General features: G+C 46.3%; 1 protein-coding gene across 2 annotated transcripts in view; it reads right to left on the minus strand.

Annotated features, from left to right (window-relative positions):
* The window catches only part of PCDH19 (protocadherin 19), a 117,561-nt gene extending 110,745 nt beyond the window's left edge, over positions 1-6,816 (minus strand). For both annotated transcript variants that reach the window (XM_065410928.1, XM_065410927.1), the window contains exons 1-2: positions 4,682-6,816; positions 1,008-1,335 (exon numbers count right to left, since the gene is read on the minus strand). In XM_065410928.1, coding sequence (XP_065267000.1) covers positions 1,008-1,335; positions 4,682-6,816 — 2,463 coding nt within the window. The remainder of the gene's footprint in view (positions 1-1,007; positions 1,336-4,681) is intronic.
* Between the last annotated feature and the right edge of the window lie 15,419 nt (positions 6,817-22,235).

Genomic DNA, 22,235 nt, shown 5'->3' on the forward strand with positions numbered 1-22,235 from the left:
GGTCACCACTAACTCACAACAAATAGTGAGGTGACAATATGGGAGAGGTTAGAACTTCGGCTGCCTAATTTAAAGTGAAAACCCTGAGGCACTGTGTATTCCTGCTAAAGTACCAATGGCCACATATAAAGATTAAAAAAACCTTGAAAGACCTACTTAAGAATTTAACTATTGACTAATCTGATGTTTCCTTAAGAGTCATCCCGTTAAAGCTAAAATGTATGAAATTAGCACAAAAAAAGAAAAAACAACACTCCACCAACACTATTAGCACAGCATGGGCCTGACCCTGTCATCATTACTCGCGTTAGCAGTCCTGCTGACTTCACTGGGACTACATGTGGCGAGTAAGAATTACTCACATGAGTAAGAGTTGCAGGATTGTGCCCATATTTGAAGTCAGTGATTACAGTGGCTGGTTCTTCCATTAGAAAGATTTATGTGACTTCAGACTTTTATAGCCAACTCTTAACTTAACCACTAGGTACACCTCTACCCCGATATAACGCTGTCCTCGGGAGCCAAAAAAATCTTACTGTGTTATATCGAACTTGCTTTGATCCGCCGGACTGCGCAGCCCCGCCCCCCCAGAGCGCTGATTTACCACGTTATATCCGAATTCATGTTATATCGGGTCGCGTTATATCGGGGTAGAGGTGTATTTATACTATGCTCATCACCACGGTATCTGAACATCCATGTAGAGCACGCATTAAATACTGTTGCTTGCTGTGTTCGAGCCCAGAGACAACAATGACAATACCAACAGATGCGTGGAGTATAATACTCTGCAAAAATTAAAATGCATTATATGTACATAGATTTACGTTAACATCCGTCTCCTTCTGGAAGCAGATACTATAAAGTCTGGAGGCATGACTTGCAACAAGACACATTTCCTTTATACACTAAGTTCTATACACCAAACTTTCATTTGCTGCTAGGGAGGTTCTCAAACTGTTTAGATTCAGCCTCACAAACTTTGTAAAAGTTCTGGCCACACTCACCTCTGGCAATGGCATTCCATTGATGATCAGATCTGGTTGCTGGGGACTCTGCCCGGTGAAGGTGTGGTGATAAACATGGTTGGAGCCTGTGTTCCTAGTGTTCTGATTCTCCACATTGAGGAAGGTACTTTCAGATCTGCGGCAGCCCAGTGGCAAGGTCTGCTGATGATAGTCGAAATAGTTGAGAGATGAAGTAAGGGAGGAGCAGCTCACCACATTCATTTTATCTGTCTCCTCTACATCCCGTGGTACCAGCCGGATATCATTCTTGCTGATTTTTTTCTTCTTGCTTGATTTCTTTTGATGCCCATAGGAGTACTCTGCAATTCTGTGGGACAGAAGAAGCAAAATGAGTATCTAATAGAATCCTGAACTGTGCCCTGCTCGATAAATATTAAGAAACCCAGAGGGCTTAGCCCCATCTCAACACAGACTTCTTATTCATGCACATTATGTCATGTTTTGAATCCTATGGCAATATATGATCTTTAGCTTGTTTTCATATGTATAAAGTTTACAGGTCACACACAAAAAGAAAGGGAAGGGAAAATTTCTTCCGTATTTTGTTTGGTGTTTATAATTGCTGATATTTAGTTACCAGGAATAAAGTTCAGCCTGTAGAAAAGAAAAAATGGAAATGTTAAGATCCATGAACTGAAAAGGGTACCTGAATTAATTTTCATGTGTAATAAGGATTTTTAAAGTGTTTAGTTCATGTAAATCAAAAAACAGCATGACTAGCGGTTTTTCTTCAGATCTTAGCAGTAAATACAGCAAATTCCACAATATTCTTATCTTACACACTTATCCCACCATACTCCGAAGGCTGTTTGCATAACAAAATGTTTCCAGGTTGCTTTTATTTCAACTCTTTCCTGGTAGCATTTGAGAACTTTAAATCTTCTCCTGAACCTTTCTTCTCTCCTCCCCCCAATACCCCTCCCCACTTCCTGGGAAATGTTTTTCTTCTAGAAACTGGAGAGCAAAAATGGTGTTTTCAAAGAGAAACTATCCTTCTGACCTTTTCTTACATCAGCTTGTTTTTCTATGCCTCTTTTTCCCCTTTGCTTCGTACCTGCTGAAAGAACGAACTGATGCAGGATGTGTGTCTTTTTCCTCTTAAAACATACCAAAGGAAGAAAGTCATCATTAAACTACTGGAAAAAAAAATTAAAAATATGATTGCACTTGGCATTATCCCTGTACATCTAGATTGAAGTGACTGTGGTTCTTTTTTGACACAGAGGATCGTGTATCATTATCAACGCCACACAGATAGATATAGATATGCATACAAGATGCCAGACATCACAATACTTCTCAAAGGAATTATGTTAAACTACTACCATAACCAGAAATATACATTCGAAAGTACAGAGTTTGTTACTTTTCATATTATGATAAAGGTGGGTTTTTTGGAATCCAATAATTGCAATTAAGAGATAATAGGAAGAATAAGTAACACAGGTTTATCTAGAAAGGTAAATATTGTACAAGCATTCTTGCTCTACAAAGGTTTCAGAGTAGCTAATTGCCAGAGCAGGGGAAAAAAAGACACCAAATCAAACAGCTCTCTCAGACGCCTCATAAATGAACTAATTTTATGAAAAACCTCCTGCAGATGTTGATAGGCACCTTGAAAAAATAAGAAAAGAAAAGACAAGTCTAAACAGATACACAAAATGCACATATGGGATGCACGATGATCAAATACACAGCTAAGCCTATACAGTATTTCTTTGCGCCTCTGCAGCTGACTTCGCTTGATCAGATTTACACTGATAATAGAATGTTCAGTCCATTGTGCTTGTCAATAAATTAAAGGAATTCAGGAGATTTTTGTTGTGCAAAAGATCTGTATGCATGCAGGCTAGTCTAACAACACTTGACAGAGCTTTAATTGTTTTGTTTACCTCACCTCAATGTTTAAGTTTGGCAATGTGAGATTCCAATTCTCACAGCATTCATTTTGATGTCCTTTCTCTATTGACCAATTATTTAATTAAACTGCACTTCATTAATCCCTAAAACACATTAAGCCTCCTGGTCCTATGTATGAAGTTGTTAGGGGCACCACCACGATTTGATTTTAGACATTCAGATCCTATTCTTGTTTAACGGACCAAACTGGCAAGAAATCCGGTATATTAGCTCACACTTAAAACTAGGCATCCCATAATATGGCACATACAGTGCTTTATTTGCAGATGATTTTTCCCCATCCAGCAAAAGGGCTTATAAACATGCTTTATGTTGTGAAAACAGGATATAAAAACTGAACTCTCCGTTATTATATCTCTGTAAATAAAACTTTAAAGACTGCACATTCTTCTGCACTATAAAATTGCCACAGGCAATCGTATGTTACAAAGGTAGATCAAAATTAATTTCCATCTGAAAGATTCAGTGCTGAAGGAATGAAGAAGTCATGGCTATTTCACTAGTAACAGGATTAAACCATTTATGAGGCATTGCAGCTGCTCCTTTATGGCATCTGATTGATATTCATGTGTGGTTAGCATTTGTCTACTAACTTGTGTAACACAGAGAATAGTAAAAGAGACAATAATCGCATGGCTGTTACATATTCAGGGGACCCAATTTCAAATATTAGGCTTTCATAGCAGCTAAGGTTTCAGATGCAGAGATGACCTACCATTCCTCATTTTGGACTTGTGATCATGCATTGCAAAATCATACAGAGTTGTAAATATGATCATTAAAACAACTAATAAAAACTAAATCAACCATAACATTTTCACAAGGAATTGGGTTTATTCAAGGAAATGACTCTTTTCCCCCTATTCCTTTGGATTTATTTTTGCTTGTAAGAGCTGCATCCTGAAACATACATGCACAATAGTTCTTTTACATGGAAAGAAAGAGCTTTAAGGGCATTGCTCCACTTCGTGAATTCTAGCTGAACTGTGATTTCTTTCATAGTGTGTTCTCCCAGCTTCCACTTTCCTTTTATAACCACCACTCCTGGAGAAAACCAACACATAAAAAATGCCCATAGTGACATCCTCTGGTGGGGACAGGATGCAAACACCACGCAGAGGAACCTTAAAGCAAAGCCCACCAATACCAACTACTACTGTAGGTGTGGACTTGCTATCCTATGTGTTGACTCAGTGCTGTGAGCACCTACTACAACTCTCCTCAGGTTGGGCTTTTTCCTTTTCAGCTGCTCAGTGCTTCAAAAATCCAACCTTGCTTTACAACCAGGATGGTACTGCTCACCCAAGAGTGAGTGCAACTATATGAAACATAGTTCTCTCCTGAAATCTAAAATCGGGGATCTCTCTTCTTTTGGTAATCATTCAATCTGTACATTTTTTTCCCCTAAACTCTCAGGAAATAGCTATGCTGATTTAAGACAGATTGGTTTGTTCTGCTATAGAATGCATAAGAAAATTTATATTAGGACAGATTGTCAAAACACACTTATTCAGATTGGAATATTCTTTTAAAAAAACACTTCTCCCAGAGTAATTTAAAAAAAAAAAAACGTTTATGGAAATTTTCTTAAAAGCAACATAATATCATGAACCCTCATTTTTGCTCCTAAAGTAAATGCAATACACCTGTGGGTTTAAAACAAATCAAAAAGTAATTTACATTGAAAAATCAAAGCACATATTGCATGGTACAAAGAAACAAGTTCACATTACCTGCAGTTGTAGGTCCTTATTTCCTTGTTATCCCTTTTACACTTGACTGCAACAAAGATCATGGTGACAAAAAGAATGGCGGCAATAGAACCCAGGGCAATAATGAAAATCAGTGACAAGTTAACAGATCCTATGGATTCCTGGGCATCGAGAGCTGGAGATAGGTATATCAAAATCAAGGCAGAAGCTGAGAGCGATGTTTTTCCATGGTCATGCGCCACCACAATCAGCTCATAAGTAGTCTTTGCATTCTCCCCGAATGCTCTGGTGGTCCTTATCTCTCCATTGAACTGATCTATTTCAAAAAACCCTCTATCTCCATCTGCCATTTCATAGGACAGTCTTCCATTCTCCCCCTCATCATAGTCATCTGCCTTGATCACTGTCACTAAGTAGCCAACCCCGGCATTCCTAGGGATGTACACTTCTGCAGTCCCATTGACCAGAGGTGGGGCAGTTATCACAGGGGTGTTGTCATTGACATCCAGGACGATCACTCTGATGGTGGCATTGCTCTGCAGGGATGGGTTGCCCCCGTCTTTGGCCAAGACCTTGAACTCGAAGGCCTTGGTCTGCTCGTGATTGAAGGACCTCAAGGCATAGATGTCCCCAGAGTTGGGGTTGATGGAGACGTAGGTGAAGACAGGCATATCCCGGACTTGGGAGGGCACGATCTGATAGGAAACGCTGCCATTGAGGCCCAGGTCAGGGTCCCTGGCGGAGACGGACAGGAGGTAGGCCCCGGGGGTGTTGTTCTCCTGCACGATGACCTGGTAGTAGGGCTTGGAGAAGTGGGGGTGGTTGTCGTTCTCATCGGTGATCTTGACGGTGAAGGACTTGGTGGCCTGCAGGGAGGGCACCCCGTTGTCCCTGGCCTGGATGGTGAGGTTGTACTGGTCCCTCTGCTCCCGGTCCAGCCGCCCGTCCACCAGGATGGTGGAGAAGCTCTCGTATTCCTGCAGGCGGAAGGGCACACTGCCCAGCAGCTTGCACTGCACCCGCCCATTGGCCCCGGAGTCGCGGTCAGAGACCCGCACCAGGGCGATGACATAGCCGGGCGGCGCGCTCTCGCTCACCTCCACCAGTTCGCTGTTGACCGAGAGCAGGTTGATGAGGGGTGGGTTGTCATTGGCATCCTGCACGCTGACCGTCACCTTGCAGTGGGCCGGGATGGAGTTGGGCCCCAGGTCCTTGGCCTGCACGTCCAGCTCGTAGCTGTGGCCCTCCTCGTAGTCCACGGCGCCGCTGACGCTGAGCAGGCCGCTCTGCGGGTCAAGGTGGAAGAGCTGGCGGGCCCGCTCGGACACGTAGCTGTGGAAGGAGTAGAGCACCTGCCCGTTGGTGCCCTCGTCGGGGTCTGAGGCGTTGAGGCGGAGCAGGGGCGTGCCGGGCGGCGCGTTCTCGGGCACGCTGACGGCGTAGGCCGGCTCCTCGAAGAGCGGGTTGTTGTCGTTGGAGTCAATGACCCGGATGCTGAGCTCCACCGTGCCGAAGTTGGGCGGGTCGCCGCCGTCCAGCGCCGTGAGCAGGTAGCTGTAGTGGGACTGCGTCTCGCGGTCCAGGCTGCGCTCCACCACCAGCTCGGCGAAGCGGGAGCCGTCGCCGCGCGTCTTGGTCTCCAGCCCGAAGAGGTCGTTGGGGGTGAGCTCGTAGCTCTGCACGCCGAAGCTGCCCGAGTCCGGGTCGTAGGCGCTCTCCAGCGGCACCCGCGTGCCCGGGCTGGCCGTCTCCGAGATCTCCAGCTCGATCTGGTCGGTGGGGAAGCTGGGCGCGTTGTCGTTCAGGTCCTTGATCTCCAGTTTGATCACGCAGATCTCCATGGAGCCGGACATCACCTCCAGCGAGATCACGCACTTGGGGCTCTGGCGGCACAGCAAGTCCCGGTCGATCTTCTGCTTGGTCACCAGCAAGCCCGAGCCCGGGTTGATGTCCACCAGGTGCGGGGCCGAGTTGGAGACCACCCGGAAGGCGGCGGGCTGGCGGGGGTCCAGCACGAAGCCAGCCTCCCGGGCGTCCTTGCCGATGTTCGCGATCACCGTGCCGGCGCGCTGCTCCTCCTCCACCGAGTACTTCAGGTTGATCAGGGCTCCTGCCCCGGTCCACAGCAAGGCGAGCAGGACGGGGAGAATATCCATCTCCCGGTTCCGCACACCTGGCGCCCAGCTTCCCTCCTGGCTGCCTGTTGATAGCCCGGCTGAAGCAGGCGCGCGGGGAAGGGGGGGGGGGGTGTTGTTTTGGTGCTTGGCTGTCTGGGGGAACAGGGGTGGGGTTTCTTTTAAAATAGGGTAAAATCAGAGGCAAAAATTGTCTCGCGTCTACAGACACACTCAACTCGTCTGCTTCCCCCGGCAGTCAGTGTCACCTCTTTATCAAAGTTAGCATCGATCACCCCCAATAAAATAAGCTGGGCTCTCCGCCCCTCGATGGGCATGCAAGTTAGAAGTTATAGAAAAATTGTCTTTTATAGAGAGATTAAAAAAAATCACAGAGCAGTCAATATATGCGGGAATCTGGATTTATTTGCACCTGGCATGCGCAATATCTCCCCCCACCCGAAAAAAAATAGCATAGACCTCATTGCAGAGACCAGGCACACTTTAAACACATCCTCGTGGTTATTGCATTAAAAATAAAATCCTATTTTAAAAAATGCAAGCAAGCAGACACTGAGACAGAGGCTGCTGTGAAAGTGCGGCTGCAAACGTGCAAGGGTGGGGGAAGCCTTGTCCGATCATAAGTCACAGCCTGGAAAGAGGGGGGGAGGGGAGCGTCTGCAAAATAAGATGTTCCCTGGGGTCGGATTTTGGGGGTGGGGGTTCCTCAGGGCCCTAACGCGGAGCCACTTCCCTGGGCTGGAGATGGAGAAGGCTGTGTCATCTCTGAGAGTCATAGAGTTAGCAGTGGAAAGTCACGCTCGCCTTTAGAAACCCGAGCTAGTCATTCACACCGTATCCGCCACGCAAGTTCTTACAGCAGTTTGTACAGCAGCTGCAATGGGCTACTTGCCCCACCGCTCCTCCTCTTCCTTAGGCTCGCCCGGGGAAAGTAGGAGCAATAGGTTGGCTAGGCAAAGTCCGCGGCGCTTACAGCAGGTGCGGGCTGCTCCGCGGTGAATCAGAGCGCTGGCGTGCTGAGCTCGGAGACAGCCTTTGCCTTTTTCCTCTCCATTATTATCTCGCATTCATCTGGTTTGCGAATGGGCAGGGAAAATACAGCTCGCTCCAGGAAAGTTTCACTTCCAGGCTCATAGTCACTGAATCGTGGCTGGACGCACGCCGGGGGGGGGGAAGCGCTAGGCGGGCGCCGTGCTTGGCTGGCTGCGTGTGTGTGCCCAACCTGCAGAAATGACGCCGTGGACGAGTGAGGAGCTTTTTATTTAAGTTCTTCAGCAAATCCGAGCCTCCCAAATCCTGAGGAGCCGCAGCTACTGCAGGGCTGGCGGCGGGGGTGCTGGTGCCTGGGGCAAGCCCACCCCAGCGGTGCCACGCGTGTGCCAGAGCGCTGGGCAGCTTGGCTTCCCTACTGCTCCGTCTCCACCTCGCTCGCCGCCGCTGCGGCTGCTGCTGCTGCAAACTCCTGGCCACCACACCGTCTGGAGAGAGAGCGCGGCTCCGGACCTGAGCTACGCCGGGCTGCAGCCAATCAGCGGCCATGGAACCGCGTTCCTGGCCCAGGGGAGGGGCCAAAGCGGAGCAAGGGGAGGGAGCCAACCGGAGAAACTTACAGAGAGGTACCTAAGAGCGGGCAGGGCAGTTCGAGCCCTTCGCAGCTTCCTTCTGGGCCAGGGATGCAGCGAGGATCGGGCTGTTTCCTTGTTGCTTTCAATCCCTTTCATGAAACCGACCAGGGCTTTATCTGTCAATATGTGTTTTGTCTGGTTGCCAATGGATGTAAATGTTGGGACGGTTCCTTCTCTTCCCCCTGCAGCCCCCGACTTTGAAATGCACCCTTAATATTATGAGGCGTTTGGCAATAAGCTGGAGGCAAAACACAGCAAGGCTTTTTCCTCTTTAAATAGTAGAGCCACCCGCACTGTTTGAGCTCTGGCTTTGCTCATCTAAGATATTGACTGCATATCATGCATTATTACTTTTGAGGGGGGAAATCATGTTTGCCACATCATTTGTTTCTCGTTGACATTACTTCAACGCATTACCTTTCATTTACAAAAAAAATTCACCCAAAAAAGGCTAAAAGTGGTGAATACAAATATAACAACATATGACACAAGATCTCTTGTGTTGCCATTGGCTTTGACACATCTCTCTCAGGCCCAACACATCAAATATTGATGTTGCACAACAACAGCAAAACGGCTTTAATCCAAAAACATGGGAATGTGCATTGAATTGAGATCAACTAGCCATAATGAATGTTACACTGTCAGGAGAAGGCCTTTTCTTGCATTGTCTCTGCCTGATAATTAGGGTCACTGAATAGAAAGGAGGGGTGTTTAAACTCTTCTATGACTAGCTTTCCAACAGACTGAATCTTTAATCAATGAAACTGACAGTAGGCTTGTAAATTAAATAGTGTAGGCTGGGAGCTGAGTCAGAGAACAAGAGTCTGTCTGTGTTTCTATTTTTTGGGTTGGTTGATTGGCTGGTTTTTGGTAGGTTCAATGTATTGGTTTCATGTTTATATTTAAAGTCCAAGCATGCAGTCTGTAGTCAAGAAAAAGTCAAAAGGGAGTTTTGAAACAGCAAGAGTGGGCCCTTTAATTACTGATTTCATCAGCTCATTCCTGCAGGAATGTTCCACATTGAATGAAAAGTCTGGATTTTGCCTCAATGTGTTAAGCACACATGAGGGAGTTCAGCACATCTTTGTCTAAAGGTTTCTCTGTTAACTATTTAGAATGAACTGTCTATGGGAGCAATGAACATCTTATAAAAAGTATAAGTGATAAAAAGTTTAAAGGGACTCATACCATGAGCTCCTGTACTTGTAAATTCAGAGCGGGTGAGTAAACTAATAATTAGCCACTGTGACAATATTGATAGAGTCATAATGCTGATGATTACACTTTCACCGTGAGATTAATGAAAGTGAAATGGATTCATATTTGCTACAATCATTACTGTCTACTTCTAACACGTAGGGCCCGATCCAGTTGCCCTTCTTAATGTATATTTAAAAAATATTATGTATGCCAAAATTAACCCACTTGTCAGATTTTTATTGGGTTGGACACCTTATATTTGAATAATATACTAAGGGGTTCACATTGAAACTTACTGTATATAAAATTAAGGCAAAGAATATCAGTAGGACAGTAAACTTGGAAAAGCTGTAGGGTAGCATAATACTGAGGGCCTAAATCATCCCCACTGAAGTCAATAGGGGTCTTTTTCATTGACTTTAATGCACTGGAGGAAGCTCTAACAATAGTTTAGGTGTCAAGGACTTTCAGCATAGAAACACAGGAGAAAAAAAGATATGCAACCTAACTATATGGTTGACAATACATGTATTTTATGCAGGGTGTTAATTTTGTAAACATATCTCAGAAATGCAGAGTATAAATATTGGGGAAGGTAACATGGCAACATCCTATGTCTTTCAAAAATAAAACAAAACCTCCATTGTATTTAACATTGTTATTTATCTTTGATCTCGGTGTGTGGCAATAAAGTGCATTTAGGTATAATTAAAAAGGCCTAAAAAGGGCATTAAGAAGGTTTTGTCTCAAACACAGGATGTTATTTGTGTATTTGGCAGCCTTCTAAAATATTGGCTGGACATTTTAAAAGAACAATTAGCATTGTGCTCAGATGTTTTTAAGATATGCTTAGAAGCTTTTAGCTGCAAACTTTAAACCAAGCTGTTCCCTTTTGAGTTAAAAAAAAAAAAAAAAAGGGATGATGATGCTTCCTTGTGGCAAACCTTGTCAGGAACCCACTGATCAATAAAAGTAAACTGGCGCCTTCAAGATTTGATTGAGCTGGAGAAAGTCTGAATAGGATTCTCAGCCATTAACAATCCCCCAGGTAACAAGAAATGGAAGAATTACTCAGGTAAAATTATTAACATTGCAGTGGCATTTAAAAAGATGCTCACAACAAGATAAGCAGGCAGCAGACCTGCTACCTCAGGGAAACTTAATAGAATGTGTATACTCTGCTGTCTTTTTAAAGCTAAAGAGGGGAATGCAATTCATGTACAATGTCATTACCTTTGTAATTGCAATCACATTCCTAAGACATGCTCTGCATTGGATCTCCTTTATTAAGGAGATCTGACAATGTTTACAATACCAATGGCTTTTATCTTTAAAAATCCCCATGATCCCAATCTTTTGTGACACATATTGGGAAGCGGGGGAGGACACCAAAACAAACTTCCCACCATTAAATAACAAGCAAGGAAGGAAATTAGGGTCATCATGTCACTGCTTTGTTCCCCCACATGAAGCTGCAGTTGCCAAAGCAGCTTCCCTGTATCTGCTGGTAATTACAGTCCTATCGGTTCTTCTGATCTGTTTGTTAATATGTACATTTAATAATAATCATTTAATAATTATATTGACAAAATGGTCATTGAAAACACTTCCTTAGAGCTGGAATGTATCTGACTGACTAAAACCCATTATGCATTTAAGGCACAACACCACAAATAAAGTCCTCTTTCTTTATCGTGTCTTCCATTTACTTTGATCCCAGAGGGAGGGGAAGTGGCTGCATGTTTCTTTTAAGACACAAGAGGGACATCTAGTGACCATTGGTGGTATTTTCCTTATTCCACCACCAGCTTAAAAACTCTAGTCACTTTCAGTAAGGGCTGCAGCATTTTGTGGCTCATGGCATGTTGCCTTTCTCTGAATCAACTCCTCCACCCTGTTTGTAGGGGATATTGGAAAAGAGATTTTTGTCTTTAAAATGCCAGATATGCCACTAAAATAGTGCTGATTGGCAAAGTGTTCCATTAAGCCTGTGACATTCCTTTCACTTCACTGGGATTGATAAGGAACCTGTTGGAACAGTTTTAAGTAATGGCCCAGCATGGGGGGGAAGCACACAGAGAGATGGGAAACCGATAAGTGAGAGAGCTCAGAGGACTTTCTTTAGGAATTAGCGACATACATTTTTTTTTAAGGACCTATATTCCCCCAGGACCCATGCTGCATAATGCAGCAACACCTCTGCTCCTCTCCCCCATCATTCTATCAAATGAGTAAGGATAACCTGAGGGGGGGAGGTGTTTTGGTTTTACATATTTCAGCAGCTCATTAACTTGCTGGATTATCATCTCTTAATGCATGTTTTTGGTCCCCTTTCTATTCCTAATAAATGAATTAGCCATGTTGTTTCTAGATAAGAATGAGCATGAGAATTTTCTTTTCCAAGAGGAACATTTACCTCCATGCAGCAAAAGCAGGTTTACAAATGGGAAAGCAGGCTGATCTTTGGATGTCTGAACGTGTCTATAGTATGGTGATCTATACACCCAACTATTAGACTGACTCAGCCCTCACGTCTGCTCTCTTCATCTCAACTCCACTCCACCCCGCTCCACATAAGCATCATCCACTGACTTTGAATCCCCTTCAGCAGGGAAGCCTTGTGGTCTCTCAGCCCTTCTTCTCCCAGTGTCTTCAGAGGCAGTCAGCCTGCTCTCCCATTTCCTGTCTTCAGAAGAGGGAGCAGATAGGTCTGCCTTTTCCAAGCCAACCAGGTGCTTTGAGGGTCTCCATCCTGCCTGCATTCCCATCTACAGCAATGGGACCCCAAGACATATCCCAGGCTTGTAAAATGGGGAGAGGAAGACTACCCAGGTCCCAAAAGATGTTCTAGCAAATCTCTCCTTCCTAAGGACTGGCACAGGCAGCAGTCCAGCCAGCTATAAAATTAATATCAGAGTGACACACCCAGCCCTGAAGATGGCTCAAAGTAAATGGTGGCGGGGAGTCCAGTGATTGCTTGGGAGAAGAAATTCACTGGGTTATTTTCTTCCCTTCCCCATGAGACCAAGGGAGTGGAAGCCAGGCCTGTGGGGATGGGGACAGAGTGGAATCTTCACTCAAGGAAGGCCAGGGGGACAGTGGTGGAAGGAGGTCCTCTTTTGCTACCCCTTCCCCAGCCTCAAGGAAGAAGATCTTTGTTCCCCCTAACGTGGTCTCCAGGAAGAAGAGCTGTGAGTTATCATTGAGGCCAGAGAGAGAGGAGTCAGGGAAGGCAGTCATAGGCAGCGAGTTATATGGGCCCGTGGTGCTAGTGCTTCACCAATATTCAGGAATGTGGGCCCAGCTCCACCAATGTTTAGGTTTATATTTTCAGAACCATCCCGTCCATAGGATGGACCAGGGCAACTGCTTCGGGCCCCGTGCTTTGGGGGGGCCCTGTGCTTCAGGTGGATGCGGGATCCAGGGCAGCCTGGGGAGTTAGCGGGAGCCCTGGTGCTGGCAGCAGTGAGCGACCCAGACCCTGCCCACCCCGCTCTGCTCTGCCCCGCCTCTTCCCGCCCCTGCTTTGCCCCTGCCCCGCCCCCACTCCACCTCTTCCCAGCCCTGCTCCGCCCCATCCCCGCCCCCATTCCACCCCTTCCCCCAAGCTCTCGCCTCCACCCTGCTTCTTTCCAGCTTCCGCCCCCTCCCCTGAGCGACGCCAGGACCCGGCAGGGTGGGCTGGGGCTGGGTCGCTTGCTGCTGCCGGCGCCAGGCCCTTCGCTAACACCCCAGGCTGCCCTGGACCCCACATCCCCCTGAAGCGCAGGGCCCCCCAAAGCGTGGGGCCCGTGGCAGTTGTCCTGGTCCATCTGATGGACGGGATGACTCTGCTTGGACCCGTTCTGGGCACCACCAAAAATTATACAAACCTGGCGCCCATGAAGGCAATAGATAGAATATCTCTGCAATTAGTAAAGCATTTAATACTGTGTTTCACAGAATCTTACTTGAAAATTAATTCTGATCACTTGAATAGTGCCATGTGGATTGAAAACTGACTGAAGGACCATAAACAAAGGGTAATTAGAAACAGGGGGAGGTGTTTATGGGGTACTGCTGGGATCTGGGTTAGATCTGCTCTCATTTAATACCTTCATTAATGACCTGGAAGAGGGAGTAAACAGCATGTTAATGAATTTGGCAGATGATACTAAATTAGAAGGTGGTGTGAGCATCAGAGAGTACAGAGAATTAACACAAAAGGGCCTACAGAGATTAGAAATATGGGCAGGAAATAATAAAACGAGATGCATCTTGGACAAATGCAAGCACATTTACTACACATAGGGCAAAAACTCCGGCACAGCTATTCAATGGGAGGGAGAAAGCCGGGAAGCACAACTGTTGAGTGAGAGTTAGGGGACACTCCTACAGAACTCCCATTGAAGCCAGCTGGAGCACTGTGCAAGAACATTTAGGAGGATCAGGCCCTTAAGTCCAATAACAGAGTGCAGATTAGACACACGAGTCTGCCATGAATTAAAGCAGCAAGGAAACAAACAAGCCACTGCAGTTTGGGGCTGCATCTCAAAATGCATCACCTCATAGTGCAACGAGGCCATAGTCTGTATGTGGCTCAGATGTGACCACACCTGAAATATTATGTTCCGTTTGGGGCCCCTCAGTACCAGTAAGGGATAGATAAATTGGAGAGGGTTCAGAGAGAAGCAATAAAAATGATCAAAGGGCTGGAGAGACTGGCTTATGAAAAAAGATTAAGAGAGTTAAATAGATATGGAGAGAGCACTGGGCTAGGAGCTCTCTATGAAGAGATGAAATTACACTCGTAACCAGATAATGGGAGTAACTACTGAGGAGGGAGGGGAACTATTTAGTCCAGTAGAAGGGGGCATAACTAGGAGTAATGATATTCAACTGAGAAATGGAAAATGTAGGTTGACTCTCCAGCAGAACCCTCTTGCCAGGGAGAGCTCTGAGGCAGTGGAGAGGTCTTCCTAGGGAAGGGGTGGAAGGTCAATTGCTTGGGATATTTAAAACCAAGGGGACAAACCCCTACCAAACGTACAAACAGGGTCAGTGCATTGGCAGGGAGAGGGACTGGATGGGACCTAACACTAACTCTTTTGCTTGTTAAACATTTCTTCATTGAAATAAGCATAGTTATAGAAAGTTATATCAATTATTATGTATATTACAATAGCACCTAAAGGCTCCAACTCAGATCAGGGCCCCATAGAGGTAGGCACGGTACAGACACACAGCGAGAGACAGCCCCTGCCCTAAGAGTTTATATTCTAAATGGACCACACAAATGGAGAGGGGGTAACAGGGAGATAAAGTGACTGGCCCAAGGTCACAGAGCAGGTCAGTTGCAGAGCAACTGGTGTCCTGAGTCCCAGGCCAGTATCTAGTCCCTGAGCCACATGGCCTCTCCAAATTTCTGCTATCACTGGCAGGACTGTCTTTGTCATCCATAATTTGTCTGGTCTGAGCCGAGAAGCACTATTCAGCCCCGTGGGTGAGCAGAGAATCATACGGTAACGTTCAGTCAGACAAATAGTTATTATTTTACACTCCCATCCCTAATTTTGGGTCCAACATTTTATTTACTAGAGGTATTGTCTGGATCCCTTAGCACTAAAAACACTTTACTTCCCAAAGCAGATTTAGCGGAGTCAATTCTAGTCCCCGCCCATTACATCTCCTGTCTCAGTGGAAGTCAGAAAGTGCTCTCAGAAAAATGGATTCATAATCCTATTATCAGTTCAGATAAACAAGGGGAGGAGAGCACACCACATCCCAAATATTTAATAATGGGCTCTTCAATTTAGCAGAGAAAGGTAAACACGATCCAATGGCTGGAAGTTGACACTAGACAAATTCAGATTGGAAACAAGGCGTACATTTTTAACAGTGAGGGTAATTAACCAATGGACCAATTTATCAAGGATTGTGGTGGATTTTCCATCACTGGCAATTTTTATCAAGATCAGCTGTTTTGCTATAAGATCTGCGCTAGGAATTATTTTGGGGAAGTTCTATGGTCTGTGTTATACGGGAGGGTCAGACTCCATGATCACAATGATCCATGGTCCTCATGAAATCTATGAACTAAAGCATGCACATTAACGATACCACACATGGGCTTTGAAATTTAAGGGCTTCCATCCCTGCTCACTGCAACTCAAGTAGCTTTGCCAAAGCCCAATACAAATCACATTGTACTTGACACTTTACTCATCATTAGGTTTTTTTAGCCTAGCCTGCATTGGGGAATGGAGGGGGGGCAATGCGTCCTTTGCTCTTCCTCATCCCGCTTGGATTTCAATCACAGCAGACAGATGCCACACTCTGTGCAACCACTTTCCAGCAGTAGCATCTGGTTCCCTAGCAACCTCCTCATCTGTGTGGGCATCTGTGGAGCTGACGTTGGGCCTGTCATGGGGGAACAGAACCAGTTTCTTCAATCCCTCTTCTCTCGTGCCCTAATTAGAAGGCTCCTTTCACTCATCGACTCCCCGTTAAATGCTCTTGTGCCTCCCATTTCCTTCTTTACTTTTCCGCTTCCGCTCCCAGACTCAATGCTTTGGATCAGACCTTTCAGCCGGTCCATACGGTGTGGGCATCCAGCACCTGGCCCCGACTTTAAAGCTGCATTGCCATTGCAAAGGCCAGGCACCATGTGATGTTGGCCCCCTAGGGAGCCAAGCTCAACTGATCCTGAGGCACAGCAGCTGGTGCTGGAGGAACTGATCGTGTGCAGCCAGGACTCTTTCCAGGCTTTCCTGCACCAGGAAAAGGAGCCCAGCTTCCTCTTGGAGCCCAAGATCCAAGGCATCCTCCAGCCAACCGTGCCATCCATGGGGCCAAGGAAGGAGCAGCCTGGCAATTGTTCAGTGCCCTACTGGACTGCTCCCCTCACTCACCTACCTTCCCATGCAGGAGCTGGACTGGCTGGGCGTCTCCAGCAGCTTGTACCACGGGCTCACCTGGGTAGAGGTGTATTTCCAGCCCAGCTTCAGGAAGTCCATCCAGAGCTGCAAGGAGGCCAGGCACAGGGAGATCCACTCCAACAGGGAGGTGAGTCCCCTCCCGTCCACATCCCTAGGAGACCAAGGGGCTGCTGCACTGAGGCACGCATCCTGCTTTTCTATAGGCTGCAAACTGGATCATGGAAGCTGGTGTTGCAATAACACTGCCCGTGCACCCCACTGGCTCTGGTCACCTAACTCCACAGTTTAGAGCTTTATCCTCACATTACTATTCATTTATTATTTTATTGCACGATTTTAAAAATACCCCTAACGTCTTTGCTCTTGCAAACCTGTGACATCCATCAGTGAAGGTAGACAGCTACAGCTGAGTGTTTGTCTCTAAAGTGACGAGAGCTTGCATAGTTTTCACTTCAAGTATGCTTTGAGTACTCATTGTTTAGTTTAATTAAAAGTTCCAGGCTATTTGCATGCTTGTACACAAAGCTATATTTCATAAAACAGTGTGTTCAAGAAAAAATGTGACGTCCCTCATTTCAAGGTGTCTTGTCCCTCATTATATTGGGGTGCACTGCAGAGTCCAGGGGTTGGGTGGTGGCACAAGAAAGGGGGAACCACATGCAGCAGTACTATTTGTACTTCCCTGCCTGGTTCTGCCCTCCAAAACATTATCCAAGACCATCATGAAAGGTCCCAGAGCTGCGGTACACTAATGAGCAACAGCAGGGTAATAGCAGTGATACTCATGAACTAGAGCTTTACAATATTAACTGCTCAGTCTTCACAGAGGGCTCGAGCCAACCAAATGAAACCTAACCAAGCACCAGAGGTGAAAGTAAGCCGGTACGGTACGATACAGCGTACCGGCAAGAGCCACTACGCCGTGCCAGACTGGACTGGGTTCCGCGGTGGTGATTTAAAGGGCCCGGTGCTCTGGCCGCTGCGGGGAGCCCCGGGCCCTTTAAATCCCCACCCGGAGCTCCGGCAGCCGGGCTCGGGCGGGGATTTAAGGGCCCGGAGCTCCGCTGCGGCCGGAGCCCCGGGCCCTTTAATTCGCCCCGGAGCCCCGGGGCTCCCAGCCGCCTCTGCAGCTGGTAGCTCTGGGGTGATTTAAAGGCCCTGGGGCTCCCAGCCACAGCCCCAGGGCCTTTAAATCTTGAAAGGTCCTGCCTCTTCCGATTGAGGCCCTGCCTCTTCTGGTTGAAGCCACACCCCCGCTCAGGACTCCGGCATACGGGTAAGTCCTTTAAGTTACTTTCACCCCTGCCAAGCACCCTTGCCCCACCCCTTCTCCGATGCTCTACCCCGCTCACTCCATCCCCCCCTCCCTCCTTCGCTCGCTCTCCCCCACCCTCACTCACTCACTCACTAATTTTCACCGGGCTGGGGAGGGTCCCTTTTCGACTGGGTGTTCCGGTTGAAAACCGGACATCTGGCAGCCCAAAGCCTCTTATCAGGAAGGACTCAAGAGTGGAGCAGGGAGGTTAAGACCACTGATTTTGGGTGCCCCCTCGAGATGCCTTAAAAGCAGAATCACATCTAAAATGGGGAACCTCCAGATGTGATTTTTACCAGACTGACTTTCTGACTGTGGTGGCACTTACAAGAATCCGATGGCGATGAAAAAATGGATACCTGTCAACTGGAATTATATTATCTGGGCTAGCACTAAGTATTTAGATGCCAAAGGCATGCTGGCTAGGCCAGCAGCACAACCCACAGCATTCCAGGGCAACTGGAATTAGCCTGAAACAGTAAACTATGAAAAGAAGGCAGAGAAAGCAGTACAGTGAGGGCACAGACAGCGGAGGTGACAGTAGTGGCAGAACATCAAGCCGGCAGGGAAGTCCTGCACCTTATTTTACAGTCCAGTTCAGTCAGAACATTTCAACCAGCTCCGTTTGGATCACTTAACTATCTAAGTACTGTACCTTATTTGGCAACACAATCAGGTACTTAGATGGCTAACTGATTTGAGAGTATTTGTCGGTGAAAAACTGTGCCAGCTCTTTGCACATAGCAAGGAGGCGGGAGCCAACTGTGTCAATCTGGCCTTAAGACTTTAAAAAGTGTCTCTCCGGTCAAAACCCTAACATTGGTGTAGCTGCATGAATATAAACAAAGTTAATGGCATTGAATAGATGTAACCAAGGGCAGAATCTGGCCCCTCTCTATTCCAGTAGGGGCTAGGGGTAGCAGAGAGAACATATTTTACCTCTATGGAATTAGGTAAACTCTGTATCACTCGATAGTTTAATTCAATTTTACTAATGCAGCAACTTTCATCAAAGATCACAGAATGCTGAATAATCAGGAAACATATAAAGCCAGACAAGCAGATGTACTCAGATTTAAGGCCTATATACACAAATGGCAGGGGGTCAGGGCTAATTCTCCTCGTTCACACCAGCATCAATCCAGAGCCATTCCACTGGAATTACTCCAGATTTACACCAGCAAAATATAGCCCCTTGGATTAGATACAAATCTCGGATGGATGCATCTGCACAGCAGGAGGTCCAAGGGAACTCAGTGTGTGCTCTGTGGTGTGGCAGCATACAAAGAGAAAACCTAGCTGCCCACAAAAGTGAATTTAATTTGGGGAACATTCAATTGGTTCTAGGAGAAGGAAAGGGGAGAATGGGCAGCATGATAGCTTGAAATTGGATCTATCAGCGCCTTCAGTACAATTCCAGCCAAAGGATCAAAGGTAAATAGTAAACTCCTCAAATCAATGCCTCGTGAAGGGGGGAGTCAGCCAGGAGAGCTCACATGGGAGCACACAGGATCATATTTTTTCAAGCTACCTAACGAATGAGGCAGCTACATTCTGTATGAACAAAGGATGATGCAGGGAAGCCTGCAGCAGCCCAGACAGAGCAGCAGTGTAATAGTCTAAATATGAGTGGATGAGGAATTCAGCAGACATTCGCTCTAACCAAGGGCACATTGGGCAAAATTCATGCAAATGGAAGCAAGCTTGATTGCCCACTATGCTTACAGTACATTCTGTTAAGACCCAGAGCATAAGTGCTACACAACTCAGGGGAGTAGTAATGGGATATGCAGCCTTTCACCTCTAGGCTTATGGCTTAAATCCAGCCCAGGTTGGTAGCAAGTATTTATTATCTGATGGCTACTTGATGGCCTGTGTAAATTAACATGTTTGTTCTCGGGCCAGATCCCAGGGGAAACATTACAAAAAGCTCTTTGGCCTTCTCAGCAAAAAGGCTAAGGACTGAATGGGCTATAGAGTCTGAATGTCCCTTCAGACCCTTGAAAGGACCCAGTTAGGAAGGAGGCACGGTGGGAAGCCTGCACTGCCTGGTCTGTGGATCCTCAAGCCTCCCATCATCATGGCTGTCAATCCGTGACCTAATACAAGCCATACATTCACAATGGAAAAACCATGTGAAGCCACAGAACATTATCCAGAGTTCCAGACGTATGCCCCAGCCTCAGACCACGTACAAATAATGAGGGGCAAATGGATCACATGCAAAATCTGTAATTATCGAACCAGGAAAGGGGCAGAGTTAGAAAAGATTTGATGAAATCTGTCCTGTGAAAACCTATTAGCCCCTCCCTGGTCCCATCATATGAAAATTAGGGGCCACTCAATGAAATTAAAGGCCAGTAAATGGATAACTAATAAAAGAATGTGGGCAAAATCCTGGCCCTACTGAAGTCAATGGCAAAACTCCCATTGACTTCAGCGGGGCCAAGATTTCACCCCGTATTATTAAATGCAACTTATAGCCAACCTGTAAAACTCACTGCTGCAAGAGTAACATCAAGATAGACAGTTTTATGACCACTTAACCTACATAACAACAAACGGGGGGAGGGATAGCTCAGTGGTTTGAGCATTGGCCTGATAAACCCAGGGTTGTGAGTTGAATCCTTGAGGGGGCCACTTAGGGATCAGGGGCAAAATCAGTACTTGGTCCTGCTAGTGAAGGCCGGGGGCTGGACTCGATGATCTTTCAAGGTCCCTTCCAGTTCTAGGAGATAGGATATCTCCAAAAATGATAGAAGGGTGATCAAATCTCAGGAGAGAAGCAGAACTGGTCACTTGAGGGCCCCAAAATAATTTCCACCCTAGGGACAGCATTGGGCAACTGGCTAAATGTGCTGCAGAAGCAGAGATTGTAGGCTCTTTGGGCACTGACTATCTCTTATGATGTGTTTGTACAGCACCTAACACAATGGCACCCTGATCACTGTTGGGCACTATGAAAATACAACTATAAATAATGTAATAGAGGAAGGTGGCTGTTGGTGAGCTCTGCTTCCTGTGAAGGAACAGATACTGGCTACAGTGGAAATATGACACTGTACTATGAAGGACTGTGAATTTAAAGATGGTGAAAAGAAAATGAATGCAGTGCAAGCCAGACTGAAATGTCGATAAACGGCTGCTGCATATCCAGAGCGGTATGGCTCAAAACACAGCTTTGAAAAATAGAGGCCAAAAAAATGCCATTCTTACTTGAGCATTAGAGCCGAATATCCTCAACAGAGATTGACCACGGAGCACTCGATGGTCATACCGGTGGGTCAAAGGCAGAGGGCGAAAAGAAGCAGAGCCACAGCTGTGAGCCCGAGGAATATTAGAAGTGTTGGCCAGAAATTTTCCATTAAAGGAAACCAACTATGCATACTCCTCAAACAGGAGAACTCTCCAACCAAAAATCACACCATATAAGAGTGCTTAATATTATCTACGGCAGATACTGAGCTATATAGTTAACACAAGCCCCAAACACACAGCAAAATATGCTAACAGCACTGTAACTGCATGCACCACAACTCGAGCAAATATAGAGATAGAGAGACAGTAAAGGACTAACAGCAATGAAAACGCAGTCAGTGATATTTGTGTAGGTGCAACAGCAATGTCAGGACAGAGAAGTACCGCAGTGCAGTTCAATGCACAATTGTGTGTTTGGATTTCAGGATCACATATTGGATGCCTGCCTGGATTTACAAACTGTGTGAACTGTTACAAGCACAGGCAAAGAACAGACGGCCCCAGGGTTTACAAGTCAGCAACGCTATAGATGAATTAAGAGGAAACCATACTACTCACTGCAGGAGATCCACCTGCTGGCCAAGGTTATCCTAGGTCATGAAGGAAGCACTGTACCCTACCCATCCTCCCTGCATAAAGGATGCCTTTTCTGTCTTCAGACTCTCCAATGGAAAAATTATAGGGGTGTTCAGCAGGCAGGGATCTGGGAGATCTGCACTGACAGTGGAGAAACCTGGAGAGCATCTGGGCTTTGTCCAGTGATTCAGAGAAACAATCCAGGGCAACTGCTCTGGTATTATCCACATGACAGTTAGGACAAGGAGGTTAGTGAATGTTGCATATCAGCTAGAGCAGCAGCCATTACATCACTGGAAATGTATCATTGGCATCTAAATGTAACACTAACCAAGCCACTTATTGTATATTCCCCCTCGCTCCCCAAGAACCCCTTTTATTCTAGCAGACTGGAGGGTGTGCCACAGACCACACAGTCACAACAAGAGGAAGTGACTATACTGTTGTCAGCAGAAACTGGACAGCTTCAGAATGTTCCCTTGCTACTAAATGGAGATGGTTCTGAGTCACCTAATTCACACCCAGATATTGATGCCAAAATCCAGG

The sequence above is a fragment of the Emys orbicularis genome, chromosome 9 (genome assembly GCF_028017835.1).
Source record: "Emys orbicularis isolate rEmyOrb1 chromosome 9, rEmyOrb1.hap1, whole genome shotgun sequence".
NCBI classification, from domain to species: Eukaryota; Metazoa; Chordata; order Testudines; family Emydidae; genus Emys; species Emys orbicularis.